The following is a 19,171-nucleotide window of genomic DNA, read 5'->3' as shown; positions in this document are numbered from 1 at the left end:
CATTCATTTATGAAGACAGCTTTATTCTAAAGACAGGAATTTTGGATCCATTCTGGGTACTTATGAACAGTCTGAAGTTCTGCAAAATTTTATATAATTTAATATTCCATCAGAGTATGCAAGGTTCATTTACATCAAAATCATTTCTCATCTGTATTCCATACTTGACAAGATTTCCTTAAAGGTTATTCTAGTTGTCTTAATATTTTCACTGTTAGAGGAAAAAGTTTAAAATGCTGAACATTTTAACACTGAATAAACTAAATAAAAGTGGATTCAATTCTCACATCACACTTTCATAAATATCCTCCATGTAGTTAACTTAGTACAGTGCAAGCATCTGACAGTTCTAAAATAATCTTGCTAAGATTGTGTGCTTGTGCCTTAAAACTTTGTCTTATTATTATTTTTTTAATTTTCAGGGGTGATAGTCACTTTTGTAGTCAAAAAGCAGCTGTCTATTCATTGAATTTTACAGCAGACCCACCTCAGAGAGTATTTAAACTTGTCGACCAGATCAACCCATCTGTTTTCTGTGTTCATATTACAAACTGTAAGTATTTGATATTGATATACTGTGTGAAACTCTGGCAAATTTTTTCTTTTAAAAGTTATTTTATGGAAAAATGTCACATCAAGTTAGATTTAAAGCAGTTATTCTATGGTTTGGCTAGAGGTTATCCTGAGACCATTCCACAGATAACTGCAAGTAACTTGATAAACCTGTGGCTATGCGCGTTTTCTTTAATTGTGCTTTTGTAGTTGTCTTTTGAAATCTCGTGCTTTATTTCTCTTATTTTATTTCAAAGGTGTTTATAGAATGTAGACATGCCTAAGAATCTAGATTTATTTGTGTGTGTGTGTGCGTGCATTTCCTCCTGATTTAATGGTTGAGAGTCAGGTTCAGCTTTGGTTTCAATTTCCTTTTTTCTCTTTTATTTTTACTAAGGGTATTTGCATGAAAACAGGATCTTTATTTTTATCTGAGCATTTAGCTCAATTAGATGTCTAGTTCCAATGTATAAACCATTATCAAGATCAGAGACACATTCATGGTTTTATCAATTAAACTTTATCATCTTTTCCGAATGTCTTTATATTTTGGTTTTGTGCCCTTGCACTTAAAAATTTAGGTGGATGCTCTGTGGTTTGTAATCTGCAGTAATGGCCGGTCAGTCACTGTAGCAGGCCCAGTGAACATAACCAGCCTGTTCCCTCCTCCTCCCACCTCTCACGCACAGAGCGCATCATCTCCTGGGCTTCGGAGGTGGCTGTGTGACGGTAGAAACAGGATCTTTCATTCCCCTAGCCATCTGGAGAGAGTTGCCCCTGAGAGGTTTATGCAGTTTATGAGTCCGTGGACTGGAGAGAGAGATTGATTAGTATTGGCTTCTGTTGTGCTGTTTACCTGCAGGCCTTAGAAACTCTTGCTTCCATAGTAGAGAAAGAGGCCATGCCTGGGGAGTCTGTTTAATAAGATTCCAGAAATCTTGGAGGAAGTGAATATGTAGAGACATTTAAATGTTTCCACAGCAGCCTTACTGCTACTAAAGATTGTTTCCTAAATACTATGTATACTGTATATGCTATACATATCATATTTTATACTGATTTAAAATACTTTTTCTAAAAACAGATAAACCTGCATTATCCTTTATTAATCCAGAAGTGACTGATGAAAGTAGTTTTGATAAATTGATGAAAGCACCTGATGGTTTTTCACTGAATGCAGAATCAGATGTTTCAACCAGACTGGATGCTCCCCAAACTGCAAAATATGAGGTGAGCCAGGAACTTAAATCCACTCATCCTGTCATAAATATCTTGTTTTTATAAGTATGTTCCCAGTAAGCTAGCTTCCCTGGGACACAGAATTGATATTATAAACCAAGAAACAATGTTTGTGCCTGTAGATCAAAAATCATGAAAATTAAAATTGAGTAGTTGAATTCTAACATAGAGTTTTGAGGCATATATTTTCTGGTAAGCTTTCATTTGTCTCTGCAGAATGTTTTCTTCTCTACCTCAAAAGATGCAGCAAAGTGCTTGAGAGATGCTGCTGGAAACAGAGTGGATAGGCTGGAGGCCGGCTCCTCTTCTCAGAGTTGTGTGTAGTTTTACAGACTTTGGGAAGATGTGTGGTATTTGTTATCCATCCCTTCATAAGCCTTTAAATATGTGTTAACTTTGACTAAATGTCATAATTTTTGGAAGCATCTTTTTAAAAGAGAAGTATAAAACAACCTGTGCTAGTTCTAAAAGGTGAAGGCATAGAAGCACGGAAGTAAAAATGGAAAGGCCCCCATGTCCAGTTAAAACCAAAGCACACTGCAAGGAAGTTCCCTGGGGGGCCAGTGGTTGGGTCTCCACGTTTCCACTGCAGATGGCCCAAGTTCAGTCCCTGGTTGGGCGAAGAAGAGCCTGTAAGCCATGTGGCTTGGCCAAAAACAAATAAACAGTGCACACTGAAAATCACTTAACAGATGGGTGTATGTTCCCGGTTTTTTAATGCATCTACTAAAATATACGTATAATATTGTGCAGAAATGAAATTTCTAGTTATCCACATTGTGCTATAAATTTCCTTTTTTATTCATGATCAATTTTATGCATCTTCCCACGTCACTATAAAAGTGGCCATTTCTGGAGCATTTCCCAGCTGCCAGGCACTGGGCAGAGCTCTTCAGACGTCACTGTACACAACCCTGGGAAGGATGCTTCATTTTAAGTGAAGTCCCCATTGAAGTGTTGAGGGAAACATGGGTATAGGAAGGAGCCAGAGTTGGAGCTGCATTTTACTGATACAGAGTATTCCTTCCAGGGATGTGTCATTATTTATTACGGAGCCATTCCACTATCTAATAGACATTCGTTTCAAGTTTTTGCTGTTATAAATAATCCACAGTAAGCATTCTTATAGATATTTTTTTGTCCGATTAAATCCATAAGGTATGTTCCTATAAATGGGTTAACTTGGTCAGAATGAATGGAAATTTAAAATACCAATACCAGCTTGCCCTCCAGAAAGATTGCAGGAGTTTATTCTCCCAGCTCTAGTGAAGGAGAGGGCTTGTTCCCCGCTTGCTGCACCTGTGTCAGCCTCTTAGATAACCTTCCAGTGGGATGGAAGTAGAATAGCCTAGAATAAACAGGCCTGCAAATTCTGTAACATGCATACACAGAAACACACAGCCTTAAAAGGAAAAGGGTGGGGCAGCTAGATGTTTGCTCCCTGCGGGCAGGGACCGCATCTATTCTTTAACCATCCCTGCAGTGCTGCTGGTCACGTAGTAGCTGTGTAGTGAGTGTTGAACGGATGCCTGAGTAGCACCCTGACAGCTGTTGGTTGTTCTGTTTGCAGTATGGGGTTCCTCTGCAGACTTCAGATTCATTTTTGAGATTTCCTTCTCCCCTTACATCATCTCTCTGCACTGATAATAACCCTGCAGGTAAGAGAGTGGGCATTTTTCTTTTTCTCTGCAAACAGAGTTCGCTCTTAGTTTAAATTTATAGCAATCGTAATAAACAAACTTTGTAACTAGAAACAGAGTCTTAGAGTTGAACAACACTTCAAAGATTGTATAGTTCAGTCCCTCCGCCTCACCCCTGCCCGGTGCCAGAATCTTTTCTGCCACCGGTGGTCACTGCTTGAGCATTCGTCGTGATGGGGAACTCACTACCTGCAATCAGCCCACTCAGTTGTTTAACTCTTGAGGTTGTTGGAAAGTTCTTTTGTCACTGGAGCGAAAGTTTGTCAGTAGCTAACACTGATTAACTGTGTGCTGGGTGTGGTGTTAAGCGCTTGCTTGTGTTTTTCCCATTGATTCTCACGATGGTCCTCTCAGGGAGGGTTATCTTCATTTTTGAGATGAGGAACTGAGAAAATGAGTTTAGTTTCTTACTCAGGCAGTGGTGAAGCAGGGATGCAACCCATGCAGCTGCCTCCCATGGGTCCTGCTTCTCCTTCAGGAGCATCATAGACTCTGTGGAGTAACCGCTCTTGGCAGCAGAAGGCAATAGGCCTGGCTCCCCCATCCTTAGCCAGCCTCACTATGCAGAAGCCTGCTAAGCTGTGGATGATAGCGTGTGGCCTAAGGAAGCAACACTTGCTACATGAAGGGAAGTGTGTTCTGTTGAAGAGGCTTAACCTTGCTCACACAGTAGGAGCAGTGTAATTTAGACCCAAACTGAGATACCGTTTCCACCTAATGGATTGCAAAGCGTAAAGAAATTTAATGCTGTGGAGAAGTAGGCGCTTGTCTATATCACTGGTGGGACTGAAAACTGGTACAGCCTTGGTGAAGGGCACTTGGGCAACATACATCAAAATTGCAGACAAATATACCTTTTAACTTAGCTGCTCTACTTCTAGAAGTTGGTCCTACAGAAACTCTGGCCCACATGCAAAATGATAGATTGCAGCATTGTTAGAGCAAAACTGGAGACAACTTCCATTAGTGGGGAACTGGTTGGATAGATTATGGTGTGTCTGTAATAGAATGCGAGTTATCCCTAAAAAGAGGAGGAGGAAGCTCTTCATACTAAGACAGACTGAACTCCGAGATACATTGCTCAGTGAAAAAGACAAAGGGCAGAATATATGTTGTGAGTTTGTTTCCAAAAGGGGAAAGAAATACTTTTAAAAAGAGTATGTGTGTATACACACACAGACACAGACACACACACTTTCTGAAAATATAGGATATTTCCAGAAATATACACAAGAAACTTCATGCAGACTGTCTTTGGGGAAGGGGACTGGTGGTTGCTGGGGGTTAGGGGTTAGAGGGAGACAACTCCTCAAATCTTTTTCTGAATTTTGAATCATGTGACTGTATTACATATTTGAAAAATAATTTTTTATACTCTGCTGCTGCTGCTGCTAAGTCGCTTCAGTCATGTCTGACTCTGTGCGACCCCATAGACAGCAGCCCACCAGGCTCCCCCGTCCCTGGGATTCTCCAGGCAAGAACACTGGAGTGGGTTGCCATTTCCTTCTCCAATGCATGAAAGTGAAAAGTGAAAGTGAAGTCGCTTAGTCGTGCCCGACTCTTCGAGACCCCATGGACTGCAGCCTACCAGGCTCCTCCATCCATGGGATTTTCCAGGCAAGAGTACTAGAGTGGGGTGCCATTGCCTTCTCCATTTTATACTCTATCTGAAGCATATTGTATACATGTCATAACTTTGCAGTTTTACTTAGATTACAATTTCTTAGACATTTTTCTTCTTTTTAATTTTTTTTTTTCCTTTTTCCTTGGGAATGTTATGATTTCCAGCATTTCTGGTTAACCAAGCTGTTAAGTGCACCAGGAGGATAAATTTGGAACATTGTGAAGAAATGGAAACCCTGAGCATGGCTTATTACAGCAGCCCTAAAATTTTGAGGGTAAGAATTATTTTGAGGTAAAACTCGATTCATTGGGTTTATTTTCTGTTCTTTGTACCCTTTTAAAATATGACAAGTAGAGAATCATTTCAGTACATGATTGACACTCAGAATTTTTCTTCTCCAGTTCTTTGGTGTACTGATACCAAAGATACTGAAATAATCACTTAAAATAATTTTTATTTTTATATAGTCAGCTCATAATTTGCTTTCATTTTTTTCTTTTTTGCATTCATTCATTTTGATGGTAACCACTGATATCTGTCTCCTGAATTAAAAAAGCCTTTATTAATAACCAAAACTTTCAGAATTATAAAAACATCTAATGTCTGTCACAGAAATGATCATACTAGCACCAAAAAGTTATATTTCTGATTGGCAGATAAAATAAATACCCAGGAAAGGACAGGAAATAGGTTTGTTGGAGAAAGAGAAGCAGCCCTTTATTCCTGGTTGTGGTGACTGAAGCCTGAACTGAATAGATGGGAGAGGCCACTGGCCCACTTGGTGGGTGACATGGAGGGTCGCAAGGGGAGAAGACATTTTTCAGTGATTAAAAATCATGTGATTATTGTGAAAGCCCCCATCCCCTTCTGATTTCCTTCTACTGAGAGGGGAGTGTGGTGATGGTGGCAGGGGATGGGGGGGGTTCCATGGCATCTGAACTTCACTTTTCAGAATCAAGTTTTAGCTTTTCCTCTTCCCACCCTTTCCCTCTTTCTTTCCTTGAAGTCAGCCATCTACGCCTGTGAATTCTTCCAGTGCACGTGGCCCCTCACAGTTGTCCTGTAAACAGTCCCCCAGGCATGCAGGCACAATTCTCTTTTCATCCCAGAGCCCCCACCCCCAGACATGTCTACTCAACCCCCTCCCCACAAGCTCCCATTGGCCTAATAGGGCCTCTTGTAGTTGGAGAAGTGGGACTGGGGGTGTAGGGACAGGAATGGAGTGCGGCAGAGCCCTTCAGGAAGAGAGCTCCAGCCATGCTGGCGAGTCAGGAGCTTGGCCTCCAGGGGGCTTGGGCTAGAGACAGGAAGACCAGGAGACTGTGGAGCCACCTGGGCAGGCGATGGTATCCTTCCCATGAGGACAGGCACAGCACAAGTGACCAGAAGGAGGGGAGCTGTGTCTTCTCTACAGTGTTATGTCACTGATGACCATGTGAAAAATACTGGATAATTACACTGAAGCATGGAGGCTTCCCGAGACACGCTCTGTTGGGCTGTGTTATTGAGCTCCCAGTCTGAAGGAAGTGAATATAGAAGGAAAATGTAAAGTTACCTCTTTTATGATGACACAGATACAAAAATATGTGGGTGGCAAGCCTTGATTAAGGAAATTGTTTTTCTCTTTAAGAAGTCTTTAATAAGAGGAATATGCCCTTTAATGCATCATCTGAAAAAGCAATAACAGTGCTTCTTTTTGTTGCACATAACAAGATTTGTTGTTCTTTTTCATCTAGGTGCCTGGTTCAGGAATAGAGGTAAGAATACTTAATGGACTCATCATCTTACCTTAGAGCCCTTTGAAATGAATACACTTATAGCTGGAAGGGTACTTTACTGCCAGTAACAAAAACATTTGCCAGAAAGCAAGCAGAAATGAAATAGGGAAACTCCTTAGTAGATCATTCTTTTATTATCACAAAAGGGTTAGACTTTCCAATTCCTTTAGTTTTTGTAGTCCACACTTGTTCATGTTTAAATGGCCTAGGTGTCTTGACTGACAAGGGGCGTGATTGGCCTCTGTGCTTTCAGGGCATCCCTTGATATCTGCTTGGCCTCTTGTCAGGAGGGCTGGCTAGCTCCCAGGATGCTGTCTGTCCAGTGTAGAAGATAGAAAGAAATCTTGTGCCCAGTGAACGTACACACCTGTGTAGGAGATGAGCACAGTCAGTATAGTTTCCAGGGTTGAGTTGCAGGTAGGTTCTAGTCAAAGCCATGGCCCCAGCCCATGGCCCTGGAGAGCCGTGGTCAGGAGGCTACAGTCTCTTTGCAGCTATGTCAGAGAGAAAGATGGTGGGGTTGTTCTTGTTCTTGGGGTTGTACCCTGTTCCTCCCTGTGAATACCACAGTCCCCAAGGAGGCCAAGGCATTGACCTTGTCATCAGCTCCCAGAGCCTTGGCTGGCCTTGGTTCAAAAGTCAGCTTTGCTGTTATTTTCTCATATGACACCTGCTTCAGTCCCCCCAGTCGCAAGTGGGTGGATGGTAGTGTCTGCCCCAGAGGCTTGACGTAAGGCTGGAGGGAGAGAATGCACATAATGTGAGGCCCGGCTCTGGGTAAGGCGTCTGTTGCGCAGGAAGCACTGCAGACCACGGAACCTGCTGTGACTGAGTTCATTCCGTCTCTGGACACAAACTTGTGAGGTAGACGTTTGGAAAGGGATAGTCGTCTGACCTTGGACTCCACACTACTGTGTGTGGTCCTGGATTTCCTCATCTGTGAAGGTGCTTTCAAACTTACTTTAGTTACAGTGCTTCTTCAAGTGAAATCTGAAGCAGAGCCTACCTAGTATGTAATACGATTGAATCCAAAGCCCCTGGTAGGAGCAGAGGTGGGTCAGAAACCCTTTACCTGCCCAACTTGCCCACTTTTCTCCTTTCTGGCCCCTTGTGAGGAACACTACAGCTCCCAGGGACCCAGTTTGAGAGTCATATAATAGACTAGCTCTCAAATACCTCTGATCACTAAGAAAGTACTTAAAAAAAGTTATTTGTGTTTTAAAATTTTTGGCTGTGCCGAGTCCTCATTGCCTTACCTGGGCTTTCTCTAGTTGCAGCAAGCAGGAGCTGCTCTCCAGTTGCGGTGCGGAGGGCTTCTCATTGCAGTGGCTTCTTGTTGCGGCTCCTGGGCTCTACAGCATGGGCCCAAGGGTTGCGGTACCTGGGCTTAGTTGCCCCATGGCATGTGGGATCTTCCAGGACCACGGATCGAACCCATGTCCCCTGTATTGGCAGATGGATTCTGCCAGGGAAGTCCTAAAAAGTGCATTTATTGTGCCATTCAAAGTTGAACTGTCTGTGGGGACAGCTGCCCTGTCCGCCATGTAGCATTGGTACTAAGGCGTGCGTGGAAGGTATTGGGCCCTTCATGGGTTGGGTGTTAATTGAATGACTAAGGATTGGTTCAGTCAAGTAGGGAAGACCTATTGTGAGGAATAATGGGACTTTACTCAAAGGCACATACTGTGTGCCAGGTGCTGTTTCAGGTGTTCTGCGTGTCTGCAGTCCTTTGGTTGTCCCAGTGATCCTGGGAGGCAGGTCCTGTTGTTGGCACTCTCTGGCACGTGGGTCACAGAGAGATGAATTGGTTTGCCCGAGGCCACACAGCACGGGAGTACAGAGCTGGGATAAGAAGCCACGCTATCTGGCTCCAGAGACGTTATTCTTAGCGATGACTGGACCAGCTCTACTGTGTGCCAAGCCCCAGGTTAGAAGTTGTGCACACATTCTTTCTTTATATCCTATGGCCATGCAGTCAAGCCACGGCAGTCTGGGACTTTCAGCTCAGATCTGTGTGGCATCAAAGCTCCGAAGGACGTCACCTAATATCAGGGATGTGTCTAAATTTTTTTTTTAAATGCAGCTTCCAAAGTCTGTTAGAAGATCAGGAATATAAAAGTTGGATCCAGTCTTCCCACTAATCGAAGCTCATTGTGATTGCTTGGAATTGTCAATATTTGTTGAACCATCAACAAAAGATTGTCACGGCCCTGTAGTTTCGTTGCTAAGTGGGCTTTAGTTCTTTGCCAGTGGTTAGTTTGGGAATGGGATATGATTGAGTAGGACATTCAGGAAACCAGAGCAGCCCTCCCATTTTTGTTCTCGAGACTGAATGCACAGTGACAGCCTCGCGCAGTTCTTGCGCTTACACTGCTCTCTCAGTCTTTACAAAGCTAATTTAAACTGAGCCCTTCGCTTTCTGCCAGTCACACCCACACACCGCGGGGATGGCTTCTTCAGAGGCTGGTATGGAAAGGTGTGTGCTTGCTTGGAACACAGTATATCATTGCTGAATCAGGGCATTTCAGATATAGGAATCCAGGGTTATCTTTTGATGACTTCCTTAAGAGCTAATTACCCTATAGCTAATTAACCGGTAGCGTGGAACTCCTGTTATGCAGAGGACTTTCTTTGTAGTGAGTGGAGTTGCCAACCTGCAGCTCTGTCGCATGACAGCTCACCTTTGCTTTTGAACAATATCATGTTCTTGGATTAGAGCTTTGACTATCAAGGGAGAGTTGTGGGTCTTCTTGGTCATGGGAACAGACACATAAGAACTACTTGTTTACCTATAAAATGACAGCTTAAATACTTAGTAATTTTGAATTATAATCAGCATAGTACATGGTTGAGGGCAAAGTTCAAAGCAATATAAACAAACAGATGCAAGTTCCCTCCTAAACAGTGGTTTCTAAGAGCAGAGATTTAGAGCAAACGTCAGACTTGTTTCATGATACAAAGAGGCCAAAATATCTAGAGGTTCAAGCCATTGAAAGGATTGCTTGGTGCTCCATCACTCCACTGGCGATGGCCATAAGTGAAAAATGTCCTTTAGTAGCGTTGATCTAACCAGGGTTTCTTGATTCTGCTTAAAAAAATTTGTTTGTGTTTTTCTTCCTCATGATCCCACCACGAGTACTTGTGTGTATAAGGGTGTGTGTAGAAGTTGTGTATAAACTGGGTCAAGCACATATTCAGAGACGTGGTGGGGGTTTAGGAGGATGGATTCCGGGACTCTGTGAGGAATGTGCACGTGCGTGTAGAGAGCAAGTGTATCTATCAGTAGGAGCTGTGGTTGGAGGTGAGAGTGTACGTGTGTCTTTGATGGCATCATGGGAGGTGTGTGTGTGTGTGTTTGGGATATAATTCACTTACCATAAAACTTACAATTTAAAGTGTACAATTTAATGGGTTTTGGTATATTCGCAAGGTTATGCAGTCATCACCATTATCTAATTCCAGAACATTCTCACCACCCCAAAAAGAAACCCTGTGCTCATTAGCTATCATGCTTCATTCTACCCCAGCCTTCTCCCCCAGCCCCTGGCAACCACTGTATATACTTTCTGTCTCTCTGGACTTGCCTACTCTGGACATTTCATGCAAATGGGATCATATAGTACGTGGTCCTTTGTATCTGGCTTCTTTCACTTAGCACCGTGTTCTCAGGATTCATCTCCCTTGTTGCATGTGTCAGTGCTTCGTTCCTTTTTATGGATGATTCTTTTTATGGACAATATCCTTTTGTAGGGCTAGACCACCTTTTATTTATTCATTCATCAGTTGATGGACATTTGGGTTATTTTCATTTTGGGGCTATTATGAATGCTGCTGTGAACATTTGTGTGCATGTTTTTGTGTGAACGTTTTCAGGGGTAATCACTTAACATTTTGGTTATATCCATCTCAGATATTTTCTATGTGAATGTGTGCCTGTATTTACATATAAATAAATATTTGTGTTTTTGCAAGTGTGGAATTCTAGTATGCGTATTGTTCTATAGCTTGCTTTTACCTCCTTGGCAGTGTATCTGTGGAGGTGTGTTTCAAGTTTTACACTATTTTTACCCATTCACTTCCTCTGTTCAGGTGTATGTTTGGTAACCCAGGACTTTACTTTGCAGGTCCCTATCATGGTTCAGTCCATTGTCATTCGGTCTCTAAATAAAACACTAACCCGACTGGAAGACACGGAAATACTGCGGGTATCAAAGCAGGGTGTTGTTGAGGCGGGGCATATTAAAATCTGCACTAACGTCGTTCTTGAGGTAGGCACCCAGTTTGGCTTTGAAAGTTCACTGTCTGTGGCCTGCTCAAGCCAGGTGTGGTCCTGAGGGGTAACTGGCCACCCTCTGGCCCATCCGATGGTATTGCTTTTCTTGTCTTGGCCTCCTGCTTGTCTTTATTCTGTCTCATCAGAGGTCACTTCTTTGTCCCTGAAGTAATCACATGTGGTTTTCTCCACAAACCTTGTAACTTATAAGCATACATCATAATTTGTTGCTACTGCTGTTGTTTTAACACATTTATCTGCAGAGATAGGCTGCTTATATTCTGCTCAGGCCAGCTGACTTGTACCTTCTGTGATTGGGCACAGAAAGGCTCAGATGCCCCTGTCAGTGGGGGCTTATGCTGAGCTAATACCTCCCATAATCCGGTTGGACAGGAGACACACGCTTCTCTCTCTGCATGAGAAGTGGGAGGGGATAGCCTCCTAGATGTATATTTTCTTAATGTGAGTTATTAATACAGCTACAGAAACATATTGGGAACAGATGTATCTGAAGTATCCTTTTGTTTTTAGGTGACGTACAGCCTCACATATACAGATACAGGTGAGGTAATAAAAGCTGATCTCTTTCTTCTTCTGGGAGCAGTGAGCAGTGCAATGGTTCCACTCCAGCAAAAGTTTGAAATTTATTTTATTCAGGTAAGCTTGATAAATTTTCATATAAGTATCAATAATTGCCAAGTATAAAGAAATCATGAATTAGTGGGAAAAAAATCTCAAATTAGAAGTATTACTACAACCATTTGTTCGGAACAAAGGGCTCACATGTAGCCTGTGGAAGCTTGTCACAAAATCCAGCCGGAGTCCTTGTGTCTTTTCCACTTGGGAATAAGCTTCTCCTCCCTGTGAGCTTGTTCTTATACAGCATGATGTACTCCTACACTCCACAGATATATTTATAGTTCTGAGTAGGGGGAGAAATTCTTTCATTGGTTGGTAATCCCAGATTTCATTATGAAAACCATTTCATTTTCCCTCTGCCATTTCCTTATTAAAATGAGAATTGCTTGGGGGCATTTCTGCACTGTCTTTCAGCAAAACGCAAAGCCAGTTCCTCTCAGTGGAAACCCTGGTTATGTGGTGGGGCTCCCGTTAGTTGCTGGATTTCAGCCGCAGAAGGGATATCCTTTTTGGCTCTGTAGAAAAGCTTCATTTCCCTGTCCATGCGTGTGGGCTGCACTTCTCCTGATTGCTGAGGGTCCTGAGGGCTGGAGAGGCTGGTCTCGGCCAGAGCTGCCTTCGGAGGGCTTGGCCTGCACAGCAGGCAGGGCTGTGTGGAGCCTGATGGGGTGGGACAGCGTGGCCCAGGGGACTGGCAGTGTCTTACAGTTAAAGCCTTCAGACAGAAGGGTTGACAGACGTTTAGAGGTATTTGATTTTACACTTAAACCGAGACTGTTAAATTAGTGGTTTTGAAAATGTGGAATTAATTTTGAAGGGCCAGTTTTTGAGAATTTTTCTTCTGAGGCTCTCCTAATCAAGGAAAACAGTTACAACTATTTTTCCTTCTCCTGGGAAATAATTATCAAAATCCCCACGGCCTAGAGAAGGGATATTTGGGTCTCACTCAAATCTCATGTCACACACGTGACACCATCTCCTAAGAATCTGCTGCTTCAGTACCGGGCAACTCCCTTAACCTTCTGTGAATGTCTGGGATCATTCAGACCACAAATAGATATGGACAACTTACTCTTCTTCGTAGTACAACTGAGCAAGACTGCTTAGCAGCAGAGGGGATCCGGGCCCCAGTATTATTTGGTTACAACATGCAGTCTGGCTGTAAACTCAGGTAAGAGAGTAACTTGCTTCTGTTGGAGCCTATTTTCATTGATCAAAAAAAACAAAAACACTCTTACTCTTCCCATTGTTTTCCTTGTGTTCTCACACTGTACTCCCACTTTATGTATATATAATTTTTATTGGAGTATAGTTAATTTACAATGTTGTGTTAGTTTCAGGTATACAGCAAAGTGAGTCATTATACATATATCCCCTCTTTTTAATTTTCCCATATAGGTCATTACAGAGTATTGATTAGAATTCCCTGTGCTATACAGTAGGTCCTTGTTAGTTACCTAGCACTTCCCATTTTAATCAAACCTCTGCATCAGCTGATAAGCTCATTAGCATATTATTAGTGGTCATGATTCAAGGGGAAATTGTTAAAACCCTTTTTGCTTATCAGATATGGCAGAGTAAAAATATCAAGGCTTTGTATGTTTTATTTATCTTTTTATTGTCAAACATGTTGAACAGCTCTGTGTGGCTTGTTCTAAAGACAGGACTTTTTTTTTTTTTTTTAAGACAGCACTTCTTACCTTCATTTTCCCTATCCCAGAGTCCCAGAGGCAATCACTTTCAACTCTTATGGTTGAGTTTTTGAAAATTGGTCCCCAGATCTTTAAATAACCCATATATAGTGCTGCTTCTTCATTTTTTTGGTTCTATGACTTTTGTTTTTTATTTTTTTTATTAGGTATAAAGTTGATTTATAATGTTTCAGGTGTATAGCAAAGTTATTCAGTTATATTCTTTTCAGATTCTTTTCCATTATAGGTTATTATAGCACACTGAATGTAGTTCCCTTTGCTGTACAGCAGATCCTTGTTTATTTTCTTACGACTTTGTTTATTTGAGTTCCCACTATGGGAGGTGAGGATCTGGCTTTCTCTTTTGGTCCCCTACCCGACAGGCCACTTGCTTCCCATCCTTATATCTCCCCAGGGTATCTACATCATCATTTTGGTTAGACCAAAATTCACCATTTACATTATTCTGATCGTGTTAGATTAGCATTTCTGAAAGGAGGTTCTGTGGGATACATTTCCATAATGTCAGCAAGGGTAAGTCTGTGGTTTAATATTTTGGGAAACACCAAATTAAAGTTCAAAACATGATTCCTTACTAAGTAAGCACTTCTCAGAGTCTTCAGTAATGTCAGTGTACTTCAATGGGGACATGGGTAAGTAATATTTCTCAAATGTTTGGCCATGGAACCCTTCTTGTACAGAGCTTCTCCATGGAATATAGTTTGGGAGACTTTGTTTTGGATTCATCTCCCTGGCTAACCAAAATTTCACAAAGTGAGAGACACTTTAATTTCAAATAATCCCCTTTTTGGAGAGTGAGAAAATAGAATATGTGTATTGTTGAGGAATGTAAAAATAAAAAACACTGCAGGTACAATATTCTATAATCAGAGATATTATGGGTACTAACACTGTATTACGGAGAAAGCAATGGCACCCCACTCCAGTACTCTTGCCTGGAAAATCCCATGGACGGAGGAGCCTGGTGGGCTGCAGTCCATGGGGTCGATAAGAGTCAGACACGACTGAGCGACTTCACTTTCACTTTTCACTTTCATGCATTGGAGAAGGAAATGGCAGCCCACTCCAGTGTTCCTGCCTGGAGAATCCCAGGGACGGGGGAGCCTGGTGGGCTGCCATCTATGGGGTCGCACAGAGTCGGACACGACTGAAGCGACTTAGCAGTAGCAGCAGCAACACTGTATTAAAGTGAGGTATTTGGCAGATGTAACATAAAGATGGCTAATACCTTGAGACAGATGTCCTTGTTTCTTATTTTTAGTACTTTGTGTGTTCTAGAGAAATGTCATAATTAAACATGACCTTGACATTTATTAAGAAAAGAAAAAACTGTAGGTTTGAACAATCACCTCATTTGACCTCATTCTCCTTGCCAAAAGACTGACCAAAGCTCTCACATGTCGGCTGGTGGCGCAGAAGATGAAGAGCCTGCTAAAGGGTCAGGGCTTCCCAGACTACGTGGCCCCTTTTGGAAATTCCCAGGCCCAGGATGTGCTGGACTGGGTGCCCGTCTATTTCATCACCCAGACGTCCCATGTGAAGGTAACTCGGGAGAAGCTGAAGGCCACTTGCTAGTGGTCTCCGGCGTGCACCTGCCCCTCTCACTGTGGGGAGGCAGAGGCAGTGGCGAGGCAGGGGGCACCCGTTGAGGGAGTGGGTGGCTGTGGGTGGGAGTTTGGACTTTGTTGTCATATGGGCCTGGATCTTGAATACTGATTTTGCCCCTAGTTAGCAGTGATTCAGCCAGCGATTTTACGGGTTTGAGCCTCTTTTTCCTCATAGCTGTATTACTGCCCTCAGGGCTTGTTGAGAGTTAAAATCGGGTAATATTAATCGTGCCTAGTGGTCACTCTATAAATGGGGACCACTACCAGTCACCATCCTGTTCCTTGTTGGTGTTGTGCAAGGTCTTCTCTAGGTATCATGATATGATAGATGAAGTGTTCTGTTTCAGTAAGACTTCCTCCCATCTGCAGAGCTGTCCCATCCATTGTTCCCTGGTCTATAAAAGCACTCCACCCATGAGAGCTTTCAATTCTAAAGTTCCCAGAAGAGTTTAATGGAAATTGACATCCTACAAATAGGTTCCAGATCACATGTGGTTCTTCTGCCCACCTTTTTCTTTTGTCTCAGCAGTCAGAGTGTGGGCCGGCCCCGTCAGCGGAGGCGTGCTCTCCATCTTTATCCTTTAATTGCCCAGCTTTTTCTTGTCACTGTTTCTTCAGGTCTCTCATTATCTGCTTAGCACATTTATAGCATGGGGACAGTGGGGTGAGGACTAGTTCACTAGCTCCGATCCCACCCTCCCCACTGAGTCCCCAGTAGAGATCCGTGATTACTCAGTTCCTGCGGTTCAGCTAAGTCTTGGCTCAGCTCTGCCGCCTCTGTGAACCAGGCAGATTGCTCCTAGCTTCTTGCAGATGGGTTAAGATGTCCAGTTGTTACTTCTCCCTTAGAAGGGAAGACATAAGTTGTGGCGGGATAGGCAGCAGCATGGACACAAGCACTGCCGGGGTCTGTGCCAGTCAGGAGCTGAGAGGGCCTGGAGCGGGTTTCATCCCAGCCTTCTAGGCAGAGCCGACACGAGGGCATCTGCTGGGCTCAGCTGACACCAGCTTCGTGTTGCATCTTCTCCTAATGACAGGATATTCACAAGGATTTTTGAGCCTGCAAATTTCTTAAGAGACAGTGCTAAGCCAAGGAATTCCACCCTTGCCTTTTCAGCCGGCACCAAATTTAGCAGGTATGCTAGCTTTGCATGCCCCAAAGAAATGTATTTTTAAAAACTTTTCATTGTGGAAAAATTTCACACATACATACACAAAAATTAGAATACTCCAGTGGAATTCCATCTCCCCATCGGGCAGCTTTAACATGATCACATTTGCCAGCTGAAGAAACTGTAAAGACAGGAAAGAGGTCTGGAAGGCCCCCTTCACCCATGTTCCCCTTAGGGCTGAGCAAACAAAGCTCCTGGGGCAGAGGTCTCAGGCCCAGCTTGCAGTGTCCAGGCCTGAACTGGGCAGCTCCACTGTGGCACCAGTGCCCTCGACTGAGAGTCAGAGTTAACTTCTTTGAAAACTTAAGACAGCACCTGTATACCCCAAGGTAACATCTTAATTGCCAACCAATGAAATCAGATAAGCGAAAAGAAAGGACGAGAATTTCCTCTAAGTACATTTTAACATGATATGCAGTGAGGTTTAATTCCTGACTATTAAAAATACTGTATTCCCTTGCCTCCTCCCCCCATGCCAACTGCTTTCCTAAAGAATCTCTGAGGTAGATGTAAATGGGTGGGTGCAGTTAGACCTGTCAGGGCCCCGGAAGCTCCATAGTTGGGGGTACAACTCCCAGGTAAGGCTGGTCTCTTTAGAAACAGGAAGGGCTGGAAAAATTATGCTTTAGGTGTTAAAATTTTTTTGGAGCATTGAGTACTTTTAAAATACATGCTGCTTCTAAGCTGTTTTTATCTGAACTTCTAGAGTCTATTCATTCTCTTGTTCAGAACATTTTGTAATATGGGAAACATTTTATAATTAAAACTCTGAACTGCAGATTAAGTTTGACTTAAGGTTGTATAATACTCAAATTGACTAATGGCATATTATTGTACAGGATTCCTGCCAGCTCCCAGTGGCTTTGACGGTAGAAGTGAAGTGGACTAAATACGGATCCTTATTGAACCCACAGGCCAAAATAGTCAATGTAACTGCAAGGCTAATTTCATCTTCCTTTCCTGAGGTAGGCCTAATTTTAAAGATACAAGACACAAGGCCAGACAAAACTCAACTGTGATAGGTGAAATTTATTATTTTGTAAAAAATAATAATTAAACAATCTGAATTCTTAAAACAATTTAGCAGTCACCATTTACTTAGAGGAAAAACCTCCACTGAACAAAATGGTTTTGTTCACATTTGCATTCTTGTTTAGATTTGATCTTTAAAATTCTTGTCAGAATTGACTTATGAATGACATCAGTGTGTGAGGGACAACCTGAGTGAAAACTGTCCCTCTCCTCTGACTTAGTGACTGATGAGCCCTCCATGTACCTATCAGATTCATGAATGACAGCTATTGGGTGAGGAAGGGCATGGAAGCTGTCCCATCTTTGTTATCCTGATAACCCACTGGAGGGCAGGGCTTGCATTATTCTGATTTTGTATTACAGACCAACTCAGGAAATGAAAGGACGATTCTTATTTCCACTGCGGTTACTTTTGTGGATGTGTCTGCACCTGCAGAGGCAGGCTTCAGAGCTCGGCCAACCATCAACGCCAGGCTGCCCTTTAATTTCTTCTTCCCATTTGTTTGATGTAAGTCGTTAAATAAGGAAACTATACCGTATCTGCAAAATTCAGCACGTGTGGGGCCCACGGTCCCTCGGAGACATTCCACTTTATTATAACCCTTGAGATTGCCCCCAGACCAGCACACTTCCTCTCCTCTCACTTCCCTCCTCTTGTCTCCCTTCTGGAATGTCATTCTACTTGGTCTGACATTAGAAGGGGGCATCGTCTGGTCTTAGCCAGTTCCAGTACCCTCAACACATAGGTCATATGTGGAAACTAAGTTGCACTTTTGAGAAGACACGAGGACAGGCCTTCAGGTAGTGCAGGCATTGAGGGTTTATCCAGTTTATTCATCCCCTGCTTTAAAAGTGAGTTATTTAAAAAAAAAAAAAAGAATTATTTTAAAAATATTATTTTTAGTTCGGATTTTCTTCCTTTTCAGGTCCTGCTGAAATGAGTATAAAAATAGCAAATTGTTTAAAATCATGCGAGTAGAGGACAAGGCCTCACAAGGGGATCTTCCCCCAAATGTCATGTTAATTACAGTGGAGTCTTGGCTCTAATTGCCACTTCTGCGCCAGGCACCGGAGCTAGCTTGCTCTCCAGTTAGTGGGCTGGTCTGGGATGCCACCAAGTGATTCCAAGCAGTTGAAGCGGGAAAGGATCTAGTAGGAGGGCCCTAGGGAAGGAGAGAGTTTATTTTATACATTAATTGTACAGTAACTGAGGAAAATGTTGTCAGGTGGCAGAACTAGGTGGAGCCAGCTAAAAGCTGGAGGATGCAGAGGAGGGGGCTGGGTACTTGAGAATGGCCTCCTAGGGGGAAATTGTGGTTAGCTATTTAGAACAGCTTGGACATGTAAAAGACTTCTAGAATGTGTTGATAGCTAAAATAGCTTTCTTTTTTGTTTTTCAGAGTGCTCATATGAAAGGATGTACTGATCCCTCAATATACATGTGAAAAGTGAAAACTGTACATTTGATGAGATTAAATTTTATATATGGCTAGTAATTGTCCAGCTTGTTCATTTTCAAGCAAGAGTAAAGTGTTCAACGTGAGGAAAATATAGTTTATGATACATTTGTTACACAGTGTGGGGTGGGACATTCTCAGTCACACCAAGGAAGAAATAGAGCCTCTAAAAGGCTGTGTCCCCCAGAATCCGAGCCGGCAGCAGTGAGGCAAAGCCATCAAACCAAATCTCTCCCCAACATGGCCCCAGAGGGGCGGCTGTCTTCCTTGTCACAAGCCCATGAGGCAGGTCTTCCCTTTGAGCTGGAGAAGGCGTGCATCTAGTTCACTTCCCCGAGAAGTCCATGCTGTCTCAATAGCTTGTTAAGTCTCTCAATTTCTTGTTC

General features: G+C 42.8%; 2 protein-coding genes across 8 annotated transcripts in view; one reads left to right on the top strand and one right to left on the bottom strand.

Moving 5' to 3' along the window:
* TCTN1 (tectonic family member 1) overlaps positions 1-18,824 on the top strand; it is a 27,915-nt gene extending 9,091 nt beyond the window's left edge. The window contains exons 3-16 of one of the 4 annotated variants that reach the window (XM_027566791.1): positions 423-553; positions 1,637-1,782; positions 3,362-3,449; positions 5,280-5,389; positions 6,852-6,872; positions 11,018-11,161; positions 11,698-11,823; positions 12,220-12,305; positions 12,836-12,976; positions 14,111-14,149; positions 14,897-15,059; positions 17,136-17,261; positions 17,692-17,836; positions 18,729-18,824. In XM_027566791.1, the coding sequence (XP_027422592.1) occupies positions 423-553; positions 1,637-1,782; positions 3,362-3,449; positions 5,280-5,389; positions 6,852-6,872; positions 11,018-11,161; positions 11,698-11,823; positions 12,220-12,305; positions 12,836-12,976; positions 14,111-14,149; positions 14,897-15,059; positions 17,136-17,261; positions 17,692-17,835 (1,465 nt within the window). In that variant the 3' untranslated portion in view covers position 17,836; positions 18,729-18,824. Of the gene's footprint in view, positions 1-422; positions 554-1,636; positions 1,783-3,361; positions 3,450-5,279; positions 5,390-6,851; positions 6,873-11,017; positions 11,162-11,697; positions 11,824-12,219; positions 12,306-12,835; positions 12,977-14,110; positions 14,150-14,896; positions 15,060-16,161; positions 17,103-17,135; positions 17,262-17,691; positions 18,206-18,728 lie in introns of those variants that run through there. The other 3 variants (XM_027566793.1, XM_027566792.1, XM_027566794.1) reach the window with 3 other exon arrangements.
* Positions 17,306-19,171, bottom strand: part of HVCN1 (hydrogen voltage gated channel 1) — a 33,251-nt gene continuing 31,385 nt past the window's right edge. For 3 of the 4 annotated variants that reach the window (XM_027566798.1, XM_027566797.1, XM_027566799.1), the window contains one exon: positions 18,871-19,171. In XM_027566798.1, the coding sequence (XP_027422599.1) occupies positions 19,106-19,171 (66 nt within the window). In that variant the 3' untranslated portion in view covers positions 18,871-19,105. The other variant, XM_027566796.1, reaches the window with a different exon arrangement.

Source organism: Bos indicus x Bos taurus, chromosome 17 (assembly GCF_003369695.1).
Source record: "Bos indicus x Bos taurus breed Angus x Brahman F1 hybrid chromosome 17, Bos_hybrid_MaternalHap_v2.0, whole genome shotgun sequence".
Taxonomy (NCBI): Eukaryota; Metazoa; Chordata; class Mammalia; order Artiodactyla; family Bovidae; genus Bos; species Bos indicus x Bos taurus.
Note: the sequence above shows the minus strand (reverse complement) of the source record. Positions and strands in the feature narration are given on the sequence as shown.